The sequence below is a fragment of the Pocillopora verrucosa genome, chromosome 1, assembly GCF_036669915.1.
Source record: "Pocillopora verrucosa isolate sample1 chromosome 1, ASM3666991v2, whole genome shotgun sequence".
NCBI classification, from domain to species: domain Eukaryota; kingdom Metazoa; phylum Cnidaria; class Anthozoa; order Scleractinia; family Pocilloporidae; genus Pocillopora; species Pocillopora verrucosa.
In genome coordinates this window covers 5,597,205-5,620,581 of record NC_089312.1, presented here as the reverse complement: position 1 = coordinate 5,620,581, position 23,377 = coordinate 5,597,205, and the positions used below count along the sequence as shown (strand labels likewise).

Here is a 23,377-nt window from a genome sequence, read left to right as displayed (position 1 = left end):
TAAACACGCCATTACAGCAAACAAACGAGCAAACTCCCACAACTTCAAAATAAAAAATTGAATTTACTCACAATTACTTTCCTCGCCGTTTACTTAATGAACAGAGGTAAATCTTCGTACATGAATGAATGGTCGATGAGAGTAAATAATACTTTCCGTTAGATCATTAACTGATTTTTAAGAAAACATTGTCGTGACAGTCCTTGCCAAACTAGTTCTGTTGGTTTTCAAATGTTCCTACGATTTTTTTTTCTTGCGCGCTCTCTAATTGACAGGTGTCAGATTGTGACAGATACTTGTAAAAATAATGTTTCAAAGTTTTTTTGGAAGCCTTTTAAATCACCTTTATCGTTACGGAAATGAAAATGTTTCGCTGAGGCATCTCTCTTAAATTTGCATCACCTCTATTTTAACTACCATTTACTCACTCAAAAATTGTTCAGTTTATGGAAGATCTTGTCGTATTTACGGCCATAAGTCATTCGGGTTCTTTCGGAAAGAATTTCGTCAAGTTTAAAAACAATAAATATGTTATTTACCGGCTAAGGGTCGGTCCGTATGGTGAAAAACTGTGACCTCGGTCTTGAAAATGCTGCCCTCGGCCTACGGCCTCGGGCAGTATTTTCAAGACCTCGGTCACAGTTTTTCACCATACGGACCTCCCAGCCGGCAAATAACATATATTTATTACATCTAGGACAGTTAGTACATTTAGGCCTTCAACAACCCTAACCCCGACTCTCCTAATTAGGTAGTTAACTAGATCACAACACCCCACCCAACATAATAAACAAAGATCTTGAAGTTCATCCATCAAAAGTTACTTGAAAGTCCTCTCGGCTTTTTTCCCTTAAACAATGTTGCAAGAAATTATAGACAGTTTTATTAACAGCAGGTAACATTGAAGTAGTGAAAGGTGACGCTTATATAGAAAATGAGAAGTAAAATAGCGTGTCTGGACTTTTGCAAAAAAACACATGCTGGGTTTCTAAAAATTCCCTCTCCTCGCGAAAAAAAAAAAAAAACGAAGAAAAGAGTTTTAAAAAAATCAATAAGAATGTCCTGCTTTGAAAGATACCGCACCAGTAAACATTTTTTCTGATTGAAAAACTTACTACCTGAGTTTTTAAGAGAAAGGGGAGGGAATCGGCTTATAAGAGAGTGAGAGAGAAGGAGCATTTTAATCTATTATTTAATTATTAAATTTTAATTATTAATTATTATTTAATCTATTCAGGGTGAGCACGGGAAAAGGGAGATAAAAAGTTAGTTGTTTTGGAAAGCGTCTTTGTTTGTTAGGTTTTTTCTTTCTATGTTTCTTTCTTTTTTTTAAAAGATCTCTTCGACCGAAAAAAAAAAACAAACAAATCAAAAAAATATGAATTTCATTTCCCTTTCATTTTATTTTTATGTATATGATTCCATTTATTTTTATGAATATGATGAGCCTGACCATTTGCATGATTGTTTTGGTCGCTGTAGTTGACGTGAGACATCGGATGCACTCGCTTCATTTGCAAAATATCCAAGTACATAAAATAAACACAACTTCAAATAGCCAAGGTGTTATTGATCCCTCTCGTTATTTTTATTTCTATTATATTAATGACAGTAATAATCCAATTGAATACAGCATTTATATTATTATCAAATTACTAACAAAAATTTTTTTCAATCAACCTCTATGTATATCCTATACAAGCACATAGGTAACTATTTTTGTTTTTTAAAAGGGTCAACTTGTTAGATAATTCAATGAGTCAGAAAGCATGCATTTTCTGAACCCTGCAGCAAATATAAAGAAAAGCTTGGTATTGTTCTAATAATGAAGCACATAATCAAGCAGGAAAAACGAGCAAGCAATAAATCAAAACTCTTAAAAACCACTTTTGTATCTCTTGCCACGGTATATTCTAAGACAGAAAGAATCTTACAGTACTACAAACCGAATTACGTTGCTAAACAATGTGTGAAAATGCTTACTAAAAAGCGACTCCTTTAGGCAATAGAGTGATTATCTTCTACAAACCACTCCAGACTGTACCTTAGTTCTCCACTGACACAAACTCACCGTTTTTACTCAATCTCTTTTAAGTGCACAATCTTTGATGTACATCACAGTATCTCTCTCTCATTTTAGCTTGAAAAGCATAATTACTCCTAGATTATTGAATTCTTGAAACGTATTTTAGAACATTCCGCAAGCCTAAAACACTAAAATTCTGGTAGAATGGCATCATAGTTACGTAACCTCCAAGTCATTGTGAAAAGGTATTCTAGAAACTAGTATATGATGACGACTTCCCAAAAAAATTTTTGGTATTACATCCTCTCGTTTTAAGTCAATTAATACAATTCAATTAGTTAATTGTGCCTTCAATGTGCTTCCCATCTCAAGCTGACTTAATCTGCCCCCAAAAGACTCCTCGTAGCAGATGTCTTAAAGGATCCCAATCAACCGCATGGGTGTTTTTGTTTAGTTAAGAGAAAGCTGAAACTTCTTGTGACTGTAAACACGATCCTTAAGATGATGTCACTGATTATGTGAAGTGGCCATGGAGACCATACAAATCATGGATATGAAACACTAACTCATAAACCATTAAAACATCAATTAAATTGTCTTGGTCTGAAAACTTATAACTTATCGTTTGAAAAAATCGTTTTGGTGGGGATTTTTTTAAGACAACCAAAGATCGAGTGAAATTTAATTTAACTAGGCAAAGCACACCAATTGGTTCAGTATAACTGACTAAGTCCTCCTTTACATCTAAATAGACACAAAATTAGCAAAGCAGTTGTTTCTATACGCTTAATAAAAAACAATGACGAGATTATCGATCTCTAATTACCACTTCTTCTTGTTAAATTGCTTAGAATTTATAGTAGTTTCCTCGAGTTAAACTGCCTACAGTTTTGTGTCCTCTTCAAAAGTGTGTTCTTCATGGACAGTCTCGGTAGCCGAAGGTGACTTTCGACGCATTGAAAATCTTGATTTTCGCCTTTTTCTGCAAAAAAAACAAAACAAAAGCAAAAAAAAAACAATCGCTATTATCTTGTGAAACAATTATTTATTTAAAAATTCCCGTTCTATCATGTAATAAATCAGTCAATCAGTCAGTGAAACAAATTATCAAACAATCTGTCGAATGGCCGCTCAGCTGGGCACACAGTTAGCCAGTCAGTGAAACAGTCAATCAGTTGTTCTGGCGATTGATCAGCATTCGTTCAGTCAGTCGGTCAAGTAGTCAGTTAGTTGGTTTATCAGCTGCTCAGTCATTTTTGTCAGAAATTCAGTCAGTCAGTCCGTCAGCTGGTTAATCAGTGAGTAAGGATGTTAGTGAGTGGTTACCGGTCACCTCGCCACCAAGCAGACTCGCCACCAGCGAACTCGCCACCAAGGAACGATCTCGCCACCAACGTACTCGCCACCAAGCGAAGTCTTCTCGCCACCAACCACCAATAAAGAGATAAACTAGAATAAAGTAGTCGAGGAGAGTAGGATGTTCGAACGAGCACAATTCAAATCGGCCGATACGTTTGTGCGCTTGTCTGTATTTAAATTATGACCTTCAGCGACGTGTTAGATGTGTTCCGTTCCTAACTCATTGACATCGAAACGTATCGTGTTTGTCTTTTGCACGTAAGCGAGGAGAAATTGCAAAACTCGATGCGAGGAATAAAAACATACTTGAGAGAAAATGAAACTTCATGGGAAGAAATAAGTGATGAAATGAAACTCGATAGCAGTTGTATTAAAACTAAATGCGAGAAATTGTCAAGTCAGTACGAGAAATTGTAAGCATCGATGGACTGAAGCTTTCCTAAGGCAACTACAGTTGTTTCCCAAGGAGAGTTAACAGTTCGAACCCATCGATTCCTGAGTTTGTTTGCTTATTTGTATGAAAATTTCGACGTCTGTGATGTTATAAGTTCGAACGAATCGACTCGAGAGTTTGTTTACTTATCTGTATGCAAATTTCGACGTCTGTGATGTTGTCAAGGGAACTTATTCAATATTCGGTCGAATTATATTACCCAGTTTCCCGCGGCAAAATAACAACAAACTTTATTGAATATTAAATCTGGAAGAGCAGCTCATATGTTGCTCATGACTTTTGCAGATGTGGCGGCTCCTAAAAGAGCCATTTGTTGCACAACACCTTCAGTTTTGAACGTGCTATCGACAACATATGTTTATAAAGTTTGAGTACAGACAAGCGAACAAACTTATCGGTTTCGAACGTGCTTTCGACAACATACGTTTATAAAGTTTGAGTACAGACTTATCAGCCGAACATCCTACTGTCCTCGACTAATCTCTTTATTGGTGGTTGGTGGCGAGAAGACTTCCCTAGGTGGCGAGTACGTTGGTGGCGAGATCGTTCCTTGGTGGCGAGTTCGCTGGTGGCGAGTCTGCTTGGTGGCGAGGTGACTGGATACCTAGTGAGTCAGTTAGTCAGTGAGGTAAGTCCGCTAGCGACAGTTACTCTTTCAACCTTTTAGCCAGTAGGTTGAGAAGCTAACTACTTTGGAAATAAACCAGTAATTCAAATAATTCAGCGGTTAGTTCGTCACTGACAACGTCCGTCAACTTTGTTATGCGGACAGTTTGTATCTCTCTAGGAATTTGAACCTGTGTATATCCCGCTGCTCACCACTTACTTCTTTTCGGTGGAATGCCTGAATTTACCGTCCCCTTTTTTCAAACTCTTGTTCCGTTTTCCTAACATTAATAGAAAAAAGTAAAAAAATTACATATTTGATTAGGTACTAAAAGCGCTGTAGCAACTGCTTAACTTGATGAAACTGGTTAACGACACTCTAAATGTAAGAAAGACACAAATAAATAGAGAACTCTAGGTTAATCCGTGAGGTAATACTGGAGAAATAAAACCAATCAGCTGCTATTGTTTTGTTTTGTTGGTTTTTTGTTGTTGCTGTTTTTTTTACTGAGGTATTCCTAATAAATTTGCAAAACAAAATTGTTTCATTTGATGAAACAGCAAATAAAGGAAAAAATTTTTAAAAAAGCCAAAAATTTAAAAATTTTTCCAAGACGTAGGCGAAACGAAGAGGATAGAATAATAAAGTCGAAGTAATTATTACATGGAAAAACATTTTTTTGCCAAAAAAAAAATTGGCATCGGGCATATTTGATGACTTCCTCTTTTCTGTCGAGGCTCATCAAAATTTGCAACAGAACATTGCTCTTCTCGAAACAAACCCAAAGCCAAATTAAAAACGGGTAAAAAAACCCGAAATACGCTGCTTTCGTGGTCGTGAAATTGCCTTTGGCAAGACATTAAACACTTGTGATACGACACATAATCGATGGATGTCAAACTTAAGGATTTCTTAAATGTTTTTGTTTTGTTTGTTCGTTTGTTTTTTTATTTTTTGTTCGACGTTTACTTGAAAAATTGCTTAAGAATTTTAAAGCTCGCAAATAAGAATTACTTGAATCTATACTTAACTTGATGTTTTCATACTTATTGCCGTTCATTTTGGCCGCAACCTGTTATGCAAAATCTCAATTTATTACGGCCAAATTTCGCTCATTTGCATAAGAAATTTCATCTCTTAGTTCTGTTTGAGGATAATTGAAATTCTTTGATTTTACCACCAGTAGTAGTGGTAGGAAAGCCAGCTGAGAAATTTAAAGTTACTTCATTCAGAGCTTGGCAATGCTTGAGGGAGGTAATGAGATTCTGAACTGATCGATACGCAGGAGAACTTAACAGTCCTTAGAAGGTTTGTCCATTTCTAATACAGTAACACTGGACGAGTTGTCAAACAAACAAAGAATAGCGACCAATTGATAAGCTATAGATTTTTAATAAAGGTAAGACAAGTTACCTTGATTTGAATCAGCATACCCAGTTGGTGCCGGTTCGATTCTTTCGGCTTCATCAAGTCCTCCTTGAAACAAGAAAGGTAAATACTGTCATTCTTTTGTGTTTCGAACTAATCAACAATGTTGTACCTTATTTTCTATGTATCTTAGTATTGGTGACTGTTTCAGAATCAAGTTAGTCTATTTTGTTTTTCTTTATTTCAGATAATGACTGGAGACAAAAAAACAAAGAAACGTTTCAAAACTTTTAAACCTAACAAAACTGTGTTAGAACACGAGATCCATAGAATTTAAAACTAACGTAATGAACGATGAAGGTTGGATAACTATAATGATGTAAATTAACTTTATTGATTTGTGGGAATGAAAATATCCATCTGTCCCAGATCCCTCCAGAAGTAGAGAACAAAATAAAAAGTACCATTAATACAACATATTGTTGAGTCTTGGCAATATAAACTAACAGATCTTTTATTTATATAAAGATGACATCAGAGAAGAAACTTTAGCCTACCTTGTTGTGGATGACGCACATCAACATGAGCAAGTTCGATAACTACACCCTTGACTTCCCCTTGAAAAAAATAGTAAATAAAACATATAGTCACTGTTGTTGTCACATTGCCACTGTGTTGTCATTGACTATAAGGAAAAAATGTCTTACCTCCTAAGCCGCCATGTTGTTCAATGTCTTCCATGCCCTGTTGGTTCAGTTGTTCTCCATCTCCTTGGCCTTTTCAAAGAAACCAAAGGAAAAAAATCGTGAACGAGTCAGGAAACAAATAAGAGATAGAACGAAGGGATTTTTTGTAACAAACGCAGAACGAGATCTACAATTTTAAACAATTAAAACGTAATAGACGAGAAAGGTTGGGTAATAAAAATGATGATAATAAACTTTATTTGTGTGTATGAAAATATCCTAAAGTCAAAGATCCTTCAGTTACAGAGGACACAATCACCAGAGGTACAATATAAACTAACAGAATAGCATTAAAAACTTGACATTCAAATAGAAACTCTAGCCTTACCCTGTTGTGGATGATGCATACCAACACTTGCCAGTTCAATTTCTTCGCCCTCAATTTCTCCTTGAAAAATGAGAGTAGAAAAAAAATGTACACAGACTAACCCTGTGCTCTCAGTTCAAATGTTTATGATATGTTAATTGACACCTAAAAGGTTTTTACCTCCCTCGCCGCCATGTTCTTCATTGTCCTCCATTCTGTGCTGGTTCACTTGCTCTCCCTCTCCTTGGCCTTTAAAAAAAAAAAAATGAAAAGAGGTTTATGAAAAAAACAAAAAAACAAAAACAAAAAAAAAGCAAAAAGAAACACACAATAGAAATAACGAAAGTACTAACAAACGAACGGGGGAATGGGTTCTAGAATTTGAGATTAACGTGATGAACAAAGAAGGTTGAATGATTGTAAAGATAATAATAAACCCTATCTGCGTATATGAAAGTAACCAGCAGTCACAGATCCCTCCGGTAGCAGAGGACACGATAACATCACCAGGGATACCATTCAAAACAAACAGATTAGCAATAAACACTTCAACACGGTATTTTTCTTCCAGACAAGAATTACATTGGATTAGAAAACTGCAGCTCACCTAGTAAGGGATGATGCACACCAACATGAACCAGTTCGATTAGTTCACACCCACCTTCTCCTTAAAATAAAGAGGAAATAACGAATATATATTTAGTCACAGATTGCCTTTTTCCCCCATTTACAGTTTTCACGATATTTCCAGAAATACGAGTTAGGATTTACCTCCCTCGCCACCATTTTGTCCATCGTCTTCTATTCCCTGTTGGTTCGGTTGTTCCCCATCTCCTTGGCCTTTAAAGAAAACGACGAAGAAAAGTCAATGATCGAGTCGAGAAATATTTAGTTCGTACCACAAATGAACAGACCAATAAAAGAACGAAGGAGCGAACGAGTAAATACATGATTAAATGAATGTCTCTATGCATGCATGAGTGAATTGATTTATGACTGAGTGACTGAATGAATAAATCAACAGATCAATAAACTGTATTCGCAGCAATCTGTTACATCGTTTTTCGGTTTATTTCTGATCAAGAGCTGATAATTATATCGCACCTTCCTGATCCCAACCACAGCAGGTGAAAACGGTCTTCAAGTAGTTCCAGACTTTTTCCATTTTGTTCTTCAGAATGCCTCTGACCTGGATACAAAATAGCCAAAAGTGATCGAGATTTCGCTAGCTGCCTTGAGCTGAGCTCCGATGACAAAATAGAAACTAACGAATTTCTGTTTTCCAATGCTTTTGAAACATTGTCAGTGTCCATTGCAAGTGAACAAAGCAGTCTTGAGCAGTATTATACACTGCCTATGGTCGGCTGAAAACCATTACCCTTCCTGTACCTAGCCATTATAAGTCTACTTACGGATTTTATTATCTTGACTACTTATAATGGATTAAAAGCGCATAACGCACCTGTTCTGTTGACAAGGTGTACAAGATAGGATTCAAGGCCGAGTTGATCGGAAGGGCAAATACAGCGATCCAGACAGCGAGGTCCCCTTGTGCTTTGTACGACTTCTCGATGATGGTCCTCATACCAATCACTATCACAGGCATCCAGCACACGCAGTCACTCAGGATGATGAAGAACACCCGCCTTGCAAGAGCCGTTTCCCTCCTAAAGTTTGCTCTTCTGGCCTGGATCTCTCTTTCAGTACCCTGACGGGCCAGTCGCCGGCTAGACAAGTAAGACTTGACTAGTATCATGAGATAAGCACCCATGATGAACAAGAAAAAAGCAAAATTCAAAGCAAGAAAGATAGCAACAGAATACTCCCAACCTGCCGGCTTATCAGAAGTAAGCTGCAAGGGCAGACATACCACACTTCTACCATAGTAACTATGGTACCTGAATGGGTCTTCAAAATACTGAATACCAAACATAGGCAAAAAGGCCATAAGGAAGCCAATTGCCCATATGATGATGCACAGGATATGTGTTGCCTTTGGTTTCAGAGAAGCACCTTGGTAAGGAAACACAATATTTTTAAGCCGATCAGCAGATATCAGTGTCATCATCATAACCGAAACCTCACTTGACAGAAGGGAGATCGTTCCAATTATTTGACAAGACAAACCAGACCTCCACTGGAAGTCATGCAAGTAATACTCTCCTCTCCACAACAGATCTTTAGTGCCAAGAGAGATCAGGTAAATACCCATCAAACCATCGGACACTGCTAAGTGGAGCAACATGATGGACTGAACCACGTTCTTTTCTTTAAAGATCACTCGCCAAGTGATAACAAACGCTGCACCAACCAGAGAAAATGCTCCTATCACCCAGATACTCTTCCTTGGGGCAGAATTCTTAAACATGCTCTCACAGTTGGCAAAGTCGTCGTTGTACGTGAAAGCACAGTCAGCGTCCTCCTTGTGCATATGACAACACATCAGATTTGTGTCGAGACTCCTACAATTGTAAAATATCATCCACTCAAGTTATTTCATTAAAACTTCACAGACCTTGTCGACAAGAACTTGCTTTTAAGAATATATCAGTAACTGATTGCTGGAGTTATCCATTGACTTATACAAAATATTTTTTTAAGAATCCAAGTCTTCAATTCTTTTTGCAAAAACTTTAATTTCCCCAAAATATTGTCTATTCAAAATGTATAGCTTTGCTCAAAAACTAATAATTTGCGAATGAATTTTATCAAACTCTTACACTCGTTCTATATCCTTCAACATATCGAAAAAACCATATGGAATCTCCCTCATCTTGTTATACTGCATATACCTGGAAATTAAATTAGGAGATTAAAATGTAGTGATCAAAAGCCGCAAAACTCCACAACAAAAAATAATCTTTCAAATAGGCTCTCTTAATCCCACAATGTCAACGAAGTCTTTCATTTAACTAATTTATTCGTGTTTATTTCGTGATCAGGTTCCCTCTAATCGCGAAGGGTTTTTTCCTGCTTCTAAACCACCTACAACTTACAATTCCTCTATTCTTGTACGAAGGGCTAATGCTCAGGCGTCCGCTTTTGAGGCTATTCAGGGTGGCCAATTTACATCACCAACTCACTTGATAATAATTAAATATTGGATAAGATTGGTTATGATATTATCATAATGCTGAAGTCTGAGTTATCTACCGAAGCCGGAGGCTGAGGCATTTAAAGCAGACACAGGGTTTTGCAGCCCATGATATCATGGGAAAAGCGAAATCATTATCTGTTTTAATGTACATTTTTAAAAAACTCTGAGAAAGAAGACATTTCTCTCTGACTTTGCAAAAGTTTCAGGACGTTACACTGATGAGGGGCTTGGAAACTAGTCAGACTTTGAACTCCACATGATAACCCAATACCTGATGGATATATCGGTTATCATGTCAACTTCACACGCTTTTGTATATTGACTGTACGCTCTCAACCAATCAGAGTTTCGATGTAGAATGACACCAAATATCTTGAAATGCCCTGCGCAGACGCAGCACTAAAGTTTCTTTACAAACTTACTCCCACTCAGCAAATAATCAATCTACTGTCAGGAAAGCATTTCCGGTGAGTTGCAAATAACGTAGGATGCTTTTACAATAAAAGCATCGATTTGAAGTGTTTTCATAATGTTTCAATTGTCTAATATTACACCTTAAGGTAGCAAGGTCCGTTTCACAACTTGGTCATCACTTGATTAATTATAACACTCACAGAATTTTTAACTGTTTAATTTCTTTGAAGTTGTCGATGGAGACATGAGTCATTTCGTTTTCAACAATTTCTCTAACAAAAAGAAAGTGAAACTTAATCATATAGAGTAACAGGGAAGGTAATATATTTCGACATTGATGTGTAAATAATCATTTAAAGGTGAAATTAAATGCATTCAAATGTCATGATCGTTATAGGTTATTTCAAAGCTTATTACTCACTTGAAGAATTTCATAGTCTACTTACATAATCAAGAGCTCTTTTAAGCCTTTAAAAATTCCTTGTGGGAAGTATCTGAGTTTGTTCCCCGATAGATAGCTAGTGAAGAAAGGAAACAAATGAAATTAATGTTGGACATAATGGATTAAAGAACGGGGCATTTGTAATCCTTTTCATAGGAATCAAAGGGATCATGAGAATGCTCACTAACGTTTTGCAATATTATTATGAGAAATTTTTGGACAAAGATAATTGATGGGCTGGGAATCAGGAGATTTCTTTGAAGGCGTATCGTCAGGCATGAATTGCAAAATTTCCAAGGATGTATAACAAAGTAAACTTGGTACTGAAAAGCCACTCGCGTGATGTATCGTTAGCATCAAGAAAAAGGTCCTACATAGATCCTCATCATGACCTAAAATCAGAAATTCCAGGAAATGACAGAATGTCTTAAAAACATGAAAAGGTGGATCGGAGTAGACATTATTCCGCTTGCACTAATGAACAAATTCAGCAGTCAGGCCAAAATATGTTACCTGCACGATAATATATTTTTACTTTTGATAAATGCTTAGATTCAAAACTTGTGGAATACATAAATTTTAACGAACTACTCACAGATCAAACAGCTTTACCAGTCCCCGAAACTGTTGAGGATGCAGCTCCTTTATCTCATTCTTTTCAATTTTTCTGTTGAATTGCAAATCACGGATATGTTCTTGGCCAGTTTTCTTTTAATTTAAACGTTGAATGTTATATCAGTGGTCGGTACTTAGAGTACCTTTTGAGTGAGTGTCCAAAAGCAAGAGCCGGAGTAATCACAATAACCAATCAAAGCAAAGGGAGGCTAAGGAACCAGCGTACACTAAAAGTACAAACAATTCAAGCACAAAGCCTCACGCGCCGGAAAATGCGAGTTATCAAGTGACGTTTGGATTTTGGTTTGGTGCCCGATTGGTTGATAGGGTGGCACAGGTTTTTAGATTGATCAGAGAGGGAATAAAGTAAAACGAGAGCAATCTTCGATTTATTTTGGCAATTAATTAAATCAACTGAATGAATCTGTCTTTGACCTCAATAGCTTCAGAATTATCGAATTCAAAAGCAATTCTTAGAAAGTCCCCCTAAACAACTACATCTTCGTACTTTACATTGGGTATCTTTTGAGATGTGCTACAAATGTTTTCGTTTTCTTTTTTTTTTTTTATCCCAAAAATTCATCATTCCATCAATCGATCAATCGACTATTAATTAACAAGAGAGGATAATCCTCCTTTACAATTATTCAGTCATTCAAACCATTTTTTACTACTCACATTGTCTTTAGCTTGGTTAGGTTAGCAAATACCGTTGGCGGTAAATCTCTTAGTTTGTTGTTTGATAAAAGCCTGCAACAGTTAAACACACGCTACCTTTAACTGCAAAGCAGAACTCGTTTCCCGTAGATAATGATGGCAACCGATAAGATCCAAATAACGATATGCTTACATATCTGTGTAATATAAATATGCGTGTTTTGCATTCATTCAGTGAGACACGTTTTAATGAACAGTTTTAATTAGATCAATTCGAAGGACATTTGGAGTGATAACATTGAATGAAAACTCGATTTTCAGTTCAAAACCTCTATTTTTGTGTATGTGCATTGAAATTCAGATAGAAACGCGGAAAGTTTTGCCGTTCGACAAATTTTAGAGAGAAAATTTCTTTTCTCGTCGTGCTTTTAATTTTCTTTTATTTGTTTTTCTTGTTGACTTACAGTATTGTGAGATTTGCCAGACTGCTGAAGATTTCTTGAGGGAGATCCTCGACTTCATTATTAGACAGATCCCTGAAAGTTTCAAGGTAAAATGCATTAGTCTTTCAAAAAAAAAAATAACGCTATCCGAAATGTAAATCCAACAAAAAGTGAAACAGTGGGAAAACACTCTGAATTCTTTCGCTGCGTTTCACGGGCACTTGTAGCATGCTATGTTGCTGTAACATTATAATTATGATGAAATTGCACCAAGCTACTGTTGATAGTTTTCATGCTATTTACTCGAGTAACACCAACTGATGGGAGGGAAATGATGTAGAGTAGTGCAACCCAATACTAATGAGGAACGCCCACTGGTCAGAACCCGAGACCAGTGAATTTCGATGCTATAAGCTTTCGGTAAACCTGTCTTTTATGATGTACAATCGTCTTAGGATTGCCATGTTGCAATTGATTGTGACATGGTCACTTAGCCTCTTTTATCATCTCTGATATCAGGAACAGAAAATTAATAAAGAGCAAGCACTTTTATAAACACATTGTATTGTATTGACTAAACTCACAGGTCGTTCAGTTCAGTCAAATCTTTGAAAACTTGTTTGTGCGGCGTTTCAATTCTGTTGTCTTGCAGCCATCTGAATAAAAGTTGGAATGATGCGACAATCCTTTTTATTTAGTTAAATTTGTAACTGCATCGTCTAATTTGGGTGTGTTTCTAATACTTATATTAGTATTACATAATACTGATCAACATCTTGACCTTTTTTTAAGTTGATTTTTGATAGCTTTCGATAATTTTGAAGCTGGCAACCTCGTTTTCCTATGGTGTTTCGTTTGTGCAACACTGCTGTTATTAATTGATTTAGTGTTTGGAACAACCACCTTCCGCATTAACTCGCTCATTCATCCAATAACAATGCATATAAATGCAAATGAGCCTTTCTGACCTTCGCCAGAAGTTCACTATCAATAGAAGTTTTGATCAAAAGTGGAGCCAGGATGGCTTATTTGCATAATTCAAATGAGTCAGAATCACGCCCGCCATTATGAAAAAAGCCTTCACCGTAGCGTATGGCCATCTTTAGAGATACGTTTTCATGCTTTCCCTCCTTACTCAAAAACACATAATTCTCCGCCTTCATTGCAGAGGTTCCGCTTGTTTTAAAAATAATTTTAGCTACTATTTTTTTTTGTATTGAAAGTTTCCTTTCCTAAACTCACAGGCGCGTCAATGCTGTTAAACCGTCAAACAAACCCTTCTGTATCTTTTCCAGGTTGTTGTTGTTGAGTTGTCTGTATGAGCAGAAGAGTTAAAAAAATGCTACAATTACTCTTATCTGAATCAGTTGAAATAAAATTATTTGAACCGATTGCCTGTCTAAAGCTCATAATTTAGGAATTAACAAGTACTCAGTGAACTCGAAAGTTGTTCTAGTTCAGTTCATTCGAATTCAATACCACCCTTGTTTAAATCTTACTGCATAACACATTTGGCTTGGCCTTTGGAGCACCTGATGGCTTCTTGTCTCTCCTAAGATTTAGTCATTCATCTTTTCAATCAGTCACTGATTGTGGGCGTTTGCAATCGGTTTATATGCGACGTAGATATTTAGGGTTCAAGGATCTGCTTGATGAAAATGGAATATGCATTATTTGCATTAAAATGTGTGTTGTACCACTTGTCAATGGTTGATATAGAGGATTACTTTCACTTACAGCCACTTCAGCTTCACTGATTGGGAAAACAAATCGTCAGGGAACTTCTTGATCTTGTTACCTTCTAAAAACCTATGCGTGTTGAAAACTTTGTCTTACCATTAAATGGGGAGGTATTTAAATCCCGTTCTCTTTGACTGAGGCACTGGTCTAAGAAGGAACCAGCTTACGAGAACCAAGAACTCTTCCCTACATTTGGAAAAGGTTGCGTACTAGCTACGCGCATTAAAATAAAACACGTTAATCAGAGGAAGGGGAGGGGGGGGGGGGGGTTAGAAATGGGATTTACATAACAAGAAGCACCGACAATGAAACTGAAAGGATTCTTTAATGAGTATATTTACTTTTGTTTGTTTAACTCTGTCCATCCACAAACAATCCCTTCCATGGTTGACTTCGCCCTCTCTAAGCTCGAGCACTGTCTTACGAGTTAAATATTTTTTTGTTTAATTTAATTTTTTTGTCTCATTTTAGGGTTTGACGCATAACCCTAGCAGGGAAAGGTTTCTATCTCAATATACTGTTGCAGGTTACTATTCTCTGATTGACGCAGCTAATTAAAAAGCTAGCTGCTTATAAATGTATCAAAACTTGTAGTGATAGATATTATCAATTACAATAAATAAGAATCGATGGTATCGAATATGAAGCTATAAATGTGTTACTTACAGCTCGGTCAACTCGGTGTTTTTATTGAAGACTCCTGGCGGTAGCTCCTCTATCTGGTTGTTACCCAAGTCCCTATAAGAAGATTTTTTCTGGATTTGAATTCAAAGTCTTTTGTCTGGTGATCTGTTGCTGTTAAGTAATTTGACATATTCCTCTCTTGGATTTACATTTTCTATGTGCCGTTTCCTTGTCATAATCTTTACATGTTTATATAAAATAGTGATCTAAATAAGTGGATTAGCTTATCACATGATTTCGAGTGCAATTTGGGATAAATCAACACGAGTAAATGTTTCAAAGGCTAGCCAAATTGCACTAGCCTATAGGGTGAATGCCATTTAATGTCTTACAAAAATTTACGAGAATTTATAAATTATACGAAAAATCAATAATTTACTTGCTAATAATATACATGCAAAATTTGACTCTGTTTCCTCAAAGTTGTGTTTAATTCGTGTTATGGCTTGGTAATTAATAATGTATACAATTCATGTAGTAGTTATTGAACGCCTCTAAGCGTTTTAAAATATGAAAGAGAGAAATATTTAACCTACTTTGTACATAAGAAACATTTTATACATCTCTACAGTTAAAAACTTAAAAACAAAAACACCGATGAGAGCCAACCAGAATGCAAGGGTAAAAAGGGATTTCAAAATGGATTTGATATATATGAACATATGGAAAAAAATAAAAAAAATTTTAAAAAAAGCTTACTTGGAAAAATTTAAAGCAAAAGTTAAAATCCTGTCAAGTTAAAGTAGATCAATATGAAAGTAACCTTCCTGACTTACAGTAACTTTAGCTTCTCTAATGGAGTAAATAAATCACCACGCAACTTCTTAATATTGTTTTTACGAAGATATCTACAAAATAATGTGTTTTAAAGAATTTTGATTAATTATCATTTTAATAAATAATCACATCTAAAGAACAAGATACGGCAACCTTAAGGTATCACAGAAAGAATATTAGCGTTTTCATTCAAACTGATATGGCGTGAAACGAAGTATTATAAACAGTTAATTACGGAAGCCGAAAGGGACAATCCAAAAAATAATATTGTGCAAATCCTAAAAAATATTCAGAATCAATATCTCATAGACAAATCACTTTTAAAAGTTTGTCAAATCGGAAAAGCAATTTTAAATCCTGCTTTAATTCATAGATCCACAAATAAATTTCACGAAAGTCGAAAACAGTCTACAATCCAAGAATCTTTCCTAAGTCCAAAAATTTCGCAAATCGAGAAAAATGTCTTGTCACGTGACATTTGTGCCCAGCCGTGGAAGGCTTTGGTCAAAAAAAAAATTTCCGCGAATTTACTCTCTTCCCAACATAGCGGATCTGCGCGGCGTGAGGTTATACGGTCAATCCTGGCGACAGGTTTTGTTTTAGATGTGGCTCAAAAATAACATTAACATCAATGCATGAAAGAAGAGGTGAAGAGGGACAAAAGGCTTCGCCAACAATGTCATTATCGCGGTACACTGCAAGTAAAGCGAAGAAGGAGGAGGCTTTGGCAGGCCGCACGATAAAAGAAGACTGTAGACAATAGGGTTGTGATAAATGTAGGCATCATGAGCGAAGACGAAGACTGCAAACTGGTTGTAAAGATGGGAAGTAAAAAGGATTTAAAAGTTAGGAAAGATGAGGTAGTCGTAAAACTATGCAAGGATACTGTTGAGAAGCACTCCGATCGCGATCAGTTTCCATGTAGAAGAGAATTATGTTCTATTATACCCAGATCAGAAGGTGGAAGACAAAATAGCAGGCAGTCAAGATAACTTCACACTTGCTAGATACAAGCAGGAACTAGCAAAACCGTACTCCAATGTTGATCTGTACGTTTGTAATGAAGCAGACTTCAAGGAAGACGGGGAGATGAATGATCGCGGACTTAACAATCAACATACCCCTCAGACGATTACAACACATTTGATCGATCAGTGTTTGATATTGCACACTATTGACATGCAGGTGACTTTCACGTTTCTCCCTCTGAAACCGGTTCATCGATCACCGATCCGCAAGTTACATCCAATGCTGCTAATACTGCCTCAAAACTAGATGAACGCATGGTCAACAATAATACCTGGAAAACAGTGTACAACCTGCTATGGCCTCTTCTTTGGTGATGAGATTGCAGTACTTGCTGATTTACGCGCTGAAAATGCTCAGAATGTTCGAAAACACAAACCAGATCCATTCCATGTGCAAGTGGGTCCCTAAAGTAAGCTTTCCTTCAATCACGAGTGCCTTAGAAAATCTATGACCCACGCAGTGAAGCCCCTTTCACTATGTGACCACCAATTTTGGATGTGCTGATTGGCATGTGAAAATGAGCGACGATGTGCAACTGTCTCACCGGATAAAAGGCACCGTAAGGCAGCCAGGCCACAGTCTCTTTCCCCCAACATTGGTCGCAGTCTGTTTTCTTCCACTGCATTGAGGAAAAACTGGCTTGAATCACGGGATCATTTTTAATTTTACATAATTTGAGACACAATATTCTCCTGGAAAATCCATCCTCGCAGCCATGTATAGGTAAGCCTTAAGGTTTCAGTTTGTCGTATCCGTGAACATGCCAAGCTGCGTTTGGACCTGGTGAGATGTATGACCAAAACAGCAGCTTCCTTGCCTTTCGAAGGGCAGATGAATGTGGATCAAGCTCTTGTAAACCGTGACCATGTCTCGAGGGACGGCAGTACTGTAGCTTGTTCTTGGCTTGTTCCACATCGCACGATATCCAAAAAGTGATGAAGGGCCTTCGATTTCACGTTTAATCATCTCTCGAACTTTGTACTCTGAATGGACTTCAATTCTCCTTCTCAATCCACACTCACGCAACCCTCTTTTTAGAGTCCTCGAGTTCATAGAAATACCATGGTATTTTTCTAGAACTGAAAAATATTATTATAACGAAATCCTCTTTCAAAGCAACGTTCAGTAGCAGATCTCTCATCTGACGAACCGTCCAACATATTTTTCTGTTCATCCCTTTCATTTTCCACATCGACGGTAAATTATTTTCCACATTTGTGGCACAACATCGCAGTGCACTTGATACAATTTAGCCCGTTCGCATAGTGACTCCAAGTCGACCTAGTGCAACCTAGTGCGGCTTGTGCTGTATTAGTGTTTTTCTGCGTTTTACTTGGTAATTAGCAAGAAAATGTGCCCTCATCGGTCTCTTACGTTTGTCTGGACATTCTCCCGGATGTGGCATTGGTTAGTAGAGCACCTAGTGCTTCATTCTATTATTTCTCTTGTTAAAACAAATGGAAGCTTTAGGGCTGAGAATATGGCTTGATAGCTTATCCTGCATCTCCGTTTCACTTTGTGATGTATTTGCGTCATTTATTGACTGAAACGAAGACGTCTTCTCTCCTGAATTCAGTAGGTCATGGCGTTGCCTGGCTTTACCAGTTAGGTGGCGAGCCGTCTCCTACTGAACATCCTTTTTGAAGAGTGTTCTTGCTGGTGTGCAGCTTTTGCTGGCCCGTCACACATCCAAGAAGAAGCCTATAACAGCCTTTAAGTTAGAACAGTTAGTTGCCTGCAAGGCGGACTCAATGGGCTCTTTGTATAATTTTCGTTCGGTTGTTATACGCTCGCTGGTTTTTGCTACCTTTCTCAGATTTGATGAGCTAGCTAAGCTTTTTCAATCCGATGTTAAAATCGAAAACTACATGTTTAAGTTATTTATTCAATCAAGTAGAACTGATTAGTAAAGGGATGGAACTTAGATCGTTATAGCTTCTTCTGGGAAAGCAACTTTTGCGGTCGCTATGATGAACCATTATTTAGAAAGAGCTGGGCTTTCCTGTAATAGCCCTGTGTTTTGCCAGCTTGTCAAAACTGAATGTGGTTATAAGCCTAAGACTAAAGGTTAAAGCTATTTGCGATTAAAAAAAATTAGTGCTTAAGGCTTTTAATGATATTAAACCGGATATTTCTGTCATTGGCACGCATAGTCTTTGGAGTGGCGGGACTAATTACTCCTGCCGCAAATGCTGGCTTGCCAGACCGTCTTTTTGAGCGTCGTGGCCGCTGGGCTAGTGAAGTGGTTAAGGACGGGAATTTGCAAGATTCTTTATCTTCACGTTTGTCGGTTTCTAAGGCTTTAGGTATTTAGTTTTCTCGGGTGTACCGCTCTTTAATTTATTCTGGTATCTATTTAGTTGGTCTTTCCCGGGGGAACGTTATAATTTTGAATCTAATTGTCTCAGTTAACACATTTAATGAGTTGTCGTTGACTGATTTCGTGTAATTTACACGCAGTTTGTGTCTTGCGCGCGTACAGTCTTTACTTGCTTCATGACTAAATAATTAGTTGAACTAATCATTTAGCCATGAAGCCAGTAGAACACGCTAAACGTGTCAATTCGTGATCGCCTTCTATTCGACTATGGAATTACCACCAAAGTATAAACCAGATCTAGAAGAAGTGGCTACTATCTCTGTATAAACCAATTTGTTTTTTTAAGGATAGAATTATTTTACTTTGCAATTCAACGGTTTTTGTCCTAAAAGTTACAAAAAAAATCGGTGTCCGCAGAGAAGATGCACATCACATCAATAACGACGAAAACGAATGCATAGGTGTGAGAGACAAGGTAGCATAATGTGCAAAGTTCTTACTCGAGATGGCTACCTCAATCGGCTTTTCATTATTAAAAGTTCTAAAGGATACATAATTATAGTTGTCATGAAGTACATTATAGACATCTCTGATCTCTCGCTATTCAGCTTCATCAGTTTTCCAAAATAACCTAGCGACTTTGGCGGGAAAACGAAAACTGAGAACGCAGATCACAGTTCCCCAGGGCAATTTTATTAACATGGCTTCTCTTTGCTTAGCATTTTCACAATGTTCACGCAACGCTGTGATGAATTTCTACATCTTTTGAAATCAAATCTTATTCAAGGCGCTGGCTTACATTTTTTGTGTATATCGATCGTTTTCAAAATCATCGAAATCTGAATTCTGATCTTTGTTAAAAGACAAAATTGTCAGCTAGCAAGAATTTTCATCATGGGTGATTATTTACTTATTTGAACGTGAAAATAAATGGAAATAATATATTAGCATAAGCCATTCAGTAAACATTGTAATAAGTCAGTTGACCATTTCTTATTCCTTTTGGCGGTCTTACCTTACAGGTAGAGTTTGGTTACCTTTTCCTTATTATGATCGTGAATTTGACACGGAGACAGATGTTTTTGCGTAAACTGCGGTTTGCGGCTAGTTTTTGGTATGTTTTCATTATGTTGCGAAAAGATGATTTATCACTAAGAAAATGATTCTACCTCATAAAAATTGATTCCGTGCAGGAATTTCCTGGAAATTACTCTCCTTTATACTTTACCCATTTAGCACTCTCGTTTTAGGCTAAATCCATGTTGAATTCCCGATCAGGAAAATAGTTTTTAATTTATAATTTAGCATGTTCGACACCTCTTTTTCTTAGAGGTGACTTAAGATGTAAACATGTAGTACTTTTCATCTTCTGCACTGAATTTGTGATCATATAACTTCTACGGCTAGCACGTAGCACTTTCAGGAGCGGTACCTTGGGTACGCCCTTTCTTCTCCGAATTTTGTGTTTATTCTGCTGTTATGCAACAGCCTTCAAGGACTATTTTCTCTTAAGACATCTTTTCAAGTATGATTTTAATTCTGTCAGTAAGTTTATTATAATATTTTTATTGTCAATCTTGTTTTTTGTTTTGCTCGAGCTTGACCGTAAGACCAAGAGATTTAAGTTAGAAAGACATTTCGTAAAGCGTAAACATCGCGAAGGTATCTACTTAGTATGCGAACTCCGCTCTGCGTAGTCTAGCGTGATTCGCTAGTTAAGTGTAAAAGCATGACGAAGGTTAGAGATTGACAGTTCCGTAAGTGTCACCTTTATAAGCGGTGACCCACACTTTCCTAGAGAGATCAGAGCTAGTCCTCGTTGTAATAACTTGTGTAGTTGAGAGAGAATAAAAGAAATAGTCAACTGAGCGACGAGTGTTAGGAAATTGCTTCTAACACCTTTACCCTCGGAAATCATCGGGCCCTAATGAGAAACATTCTCAGGGCGCACCTTACAGCAAATTTTTCCAATTCTTTTTATGGGTATTCTCAATTTTTTAAGTTTATCCTTCCCTTTAACTTACTGATTTACTCCAGTGAGCAAAACCAATCTGCGCTGAAATAAAAAGTCTGTTCAGAGAAAGACAGACGAAGGCAACCTCGAACACGCTGGGCCTCTGGGCAGTATGAAATGATGCCCTTGAGTGATGTAGGGTAGTAAAAAATTTGACGCGATCGTGAATTCGATAAACCGAAAAAAAAGTACTGACTAAATGGTTACTTGACTAAACCTTGGCTGCAAGACCGCTGAAGACGCTTCATAACCAAATCCTATCTCAACTCAACTCTGTTTTCAAATGCATATGTACTATGGTCCAATGAAATGATTATAAAGGGGTTAATTTCTTAACATGAAACATTTAGAGGAGATAAATAACAGAGACAAAGCCAAGACAAAAAAGGGCGCGATCGCGAGAGCCTAAAAAGACCAATACCCACAATACAATTTTGGCAAATTCTCCCACTTAAAACAGAGTAGTAGCGTACGTAGAATGGACGGAATTCTGTGAAATTGACCGAATGAAGTAAAAGAAGGTTTGTCATTTTTTTTTTTTTTCATGCAATACCTTCCACTCAGCTGACTCGGAAGAGTAATTCGATGGCAACTTTTCAATTTTCGAACTACACGACACATCGATTGTCATTAAAGTAAAAGAAATGCAGGAAAATGCCGATACACTTTGAGAGAGTGATCTCTTGTGACTGATACTGTGTAATTTCATATTTCTGTTTACCAACTTCGTTCACTTCGAAAAGGAAATTATAAAACAGGTTTTACTTCTATTGAATTCAGCATCTAGCAACTTCGTTTCATGGGCTGTCGAAAAAGACATATTTCATGCATACTTCAAATGCCAGAGCAAAATGCGGTTTCCCTAATGGGTCGAAGAACACGATATGTTTCACGTGATCCGCCCCTGAAATGAGTCGTTTTGCTTCATGGCTTTAAAAATGAGGCATATTTTACGTAAGCTGCATCCAATGTTCCTCCGTTAAGCGCCGTTTTGACTAAATGGCTGGAAGAACGCAGTATAAATCAAGTCAACCGCGCTGGAAATTGCCTGTTTTTCTTCAGAGCTTTAAGAAACAGGCATATTTCGCGTATACTAGACTTCATACATCTGTGTAAAGCGTATTTTTGCTCTATGGCTTGAAGAACGAAATTTGAAGTCATCCGCGCTTGAAGAACGAGGTATCTTTCAAGTCTTTCGCGTTTATGGGCTGTTTCGTTCCACGGCTTTAAAAAACGAGGCATATTAAGCCATATACCAAGCTTGCTGCATTTGCTTATGTAAAGCGCCGTAAGTCGCTGTAAGTCATTCGCGCTTGATATGAGCTGCTTCGCTTTATGGCCTAAAAAGCGAGGCATTTCCCACGTACACTGCATTGGACCGTGTTTTAAGTAAAAAAGCGAGGTGTATGTTTCGTTGTCCGCGCTTTAAATGAGCCTTTTAGCTTCATGGCCTAAATAACGGGCCACGTTTCATGCATACTGTATTTGTTGGGGTAAAGCGCTGTTTTGCTTAAAGGCTTGAAAAACCGAGGTATATGTTCGAGCTATTCGCCCTTTAAACGAGCTGTTTCGCTTCATGGCTTTAAGAACGAGGCATATCTGGTTTATACTGCACTTGTTTGAGATAAGGTTTATCACAAGACCAGTAATTCCGATGGACAAGGATGGACTCCGTTGGATTCCCATGGACCCCATCGGATTCCGACGAATAGGTATGGGTGGATACCATCCAACAACATTTCTGCCCGGCCCTCTCTAATTTCAATCTGACTTCCGCTACTCTTTCACGTCAAACGTATCTTACTTCCGTTAAAAGGTGTTACGAATAGAATCTTGTCTATTCCATCGAAAAACTACGTTCCCATTGGTGTGTATTGAAAAGGTATGGCAAAAAGTCAATATGTACCTTTTTCTTTTTTTTTTTTAAATGTTTAAGTCGAAGAAAAACAAAACAGAAAATTACATAAATATAATGGGATAAGAAGAGTCGAGATATGATCTCTGGTGAAGTTTAGAAGCGTGATTTAAAAATAATAGATAAATCATGTACTTCTCGACAATTTTTAATGTAATGGTGGGAGTGATTACTTTGGAGATGCGATTCTTAATGTTACTATCCTGGACTGGGTAAAATATGTTCTGAATAAATCAGTTTAACTCGTGTCGTTTTATAGGTGGAATGGAATCAACAATAGCTGCTTACGAAATATAACAATAAGTGTTGTACGAAACACAATTATTATAGTTTGAAATAAAACAGTATCGATAGTATTAAATA

At 37.1% G+C, this 23,377-nt stretch overlaps 1 protein-coding gene and 1 pseudogene across 1 annotated transcript; both read right to left on the bottom strand.

Annotated features, from left to right (window-relative positions):
• Nucleotides 1-2,908: 2,908 nt before the first annotated feature.
• LOC131783002 (relaxin receptor 2-like) lies at nt 2,909-17,021 on the bottom strand. Its single transcript, XM_066163767.1, has 22 exons — nt 16,933-17,021; nt 15,736-15,807; nt 14,942-15,013; nt 13,778-13,849; nt 13,120-13,191; nt 12,557-12,628; nt 12,114-12,185; nt 11,416-11,487; nt 10,825-10,896; nt 10,579-10,650; nt 9,588-9,659; nt 8,330-9,329; nt 7,972-8,056; nt 7,639-7,707; nt 7,475-7,534; nt 7,048-7,116; nt 6,889-6,948; nt 6,522-6,590; nt 6,372-6,431; nt 5,860-5,922; nt 4,666-4,726; nt 2,909-3,008 (listed from the first exon to the last, which is right to left on the bottom strand). The coding sequence occupies exons 1-22, from the start codon at nt 17,019-17,021 to the stop codon at nt 2,909-2,911; spliced, it is 2,505 nt and encodes an 834-aa protein (XP_066019864.1).
• An 80-nt stretch (nt 17,022-17,101) lies between these two features.
• Nucleotides 17,102-17,680, bottom strand: LOC136279722 (uncharacterized; annotated as a pseudogene).
• Nucleotides 17,681-23,377: the final 5,697 nt, after the last annotated feature.

What these genes read in the sequence shown, in the direction of transcription:
- LOC131783002 (XM_066163767.1), bottom strand. Translation starts at nt 17,021, where the DNA reads ATGCGTTCATCTAGTTTTGAGGCAGTATTAGCAGCATTGGATGTAACT. An exon ending in ATTAAACAGTTAAAAATTCT is followed by an intron (nt 9,660 to 10,578) that starts GTGAGTGTTATA and finishes TTTAATTTCCAG; the next exon opens with GTATATGCAGTATAACAAGA. An exon ending in GTATGCTGATTCAAATCAAG is followed by an intron (nt 4,727 to 5,859) that starts GTAACTTGTCTT and finishes TATTAATGTTAG; the next exon opens with GAAAACGGAACAAGAGTTTG.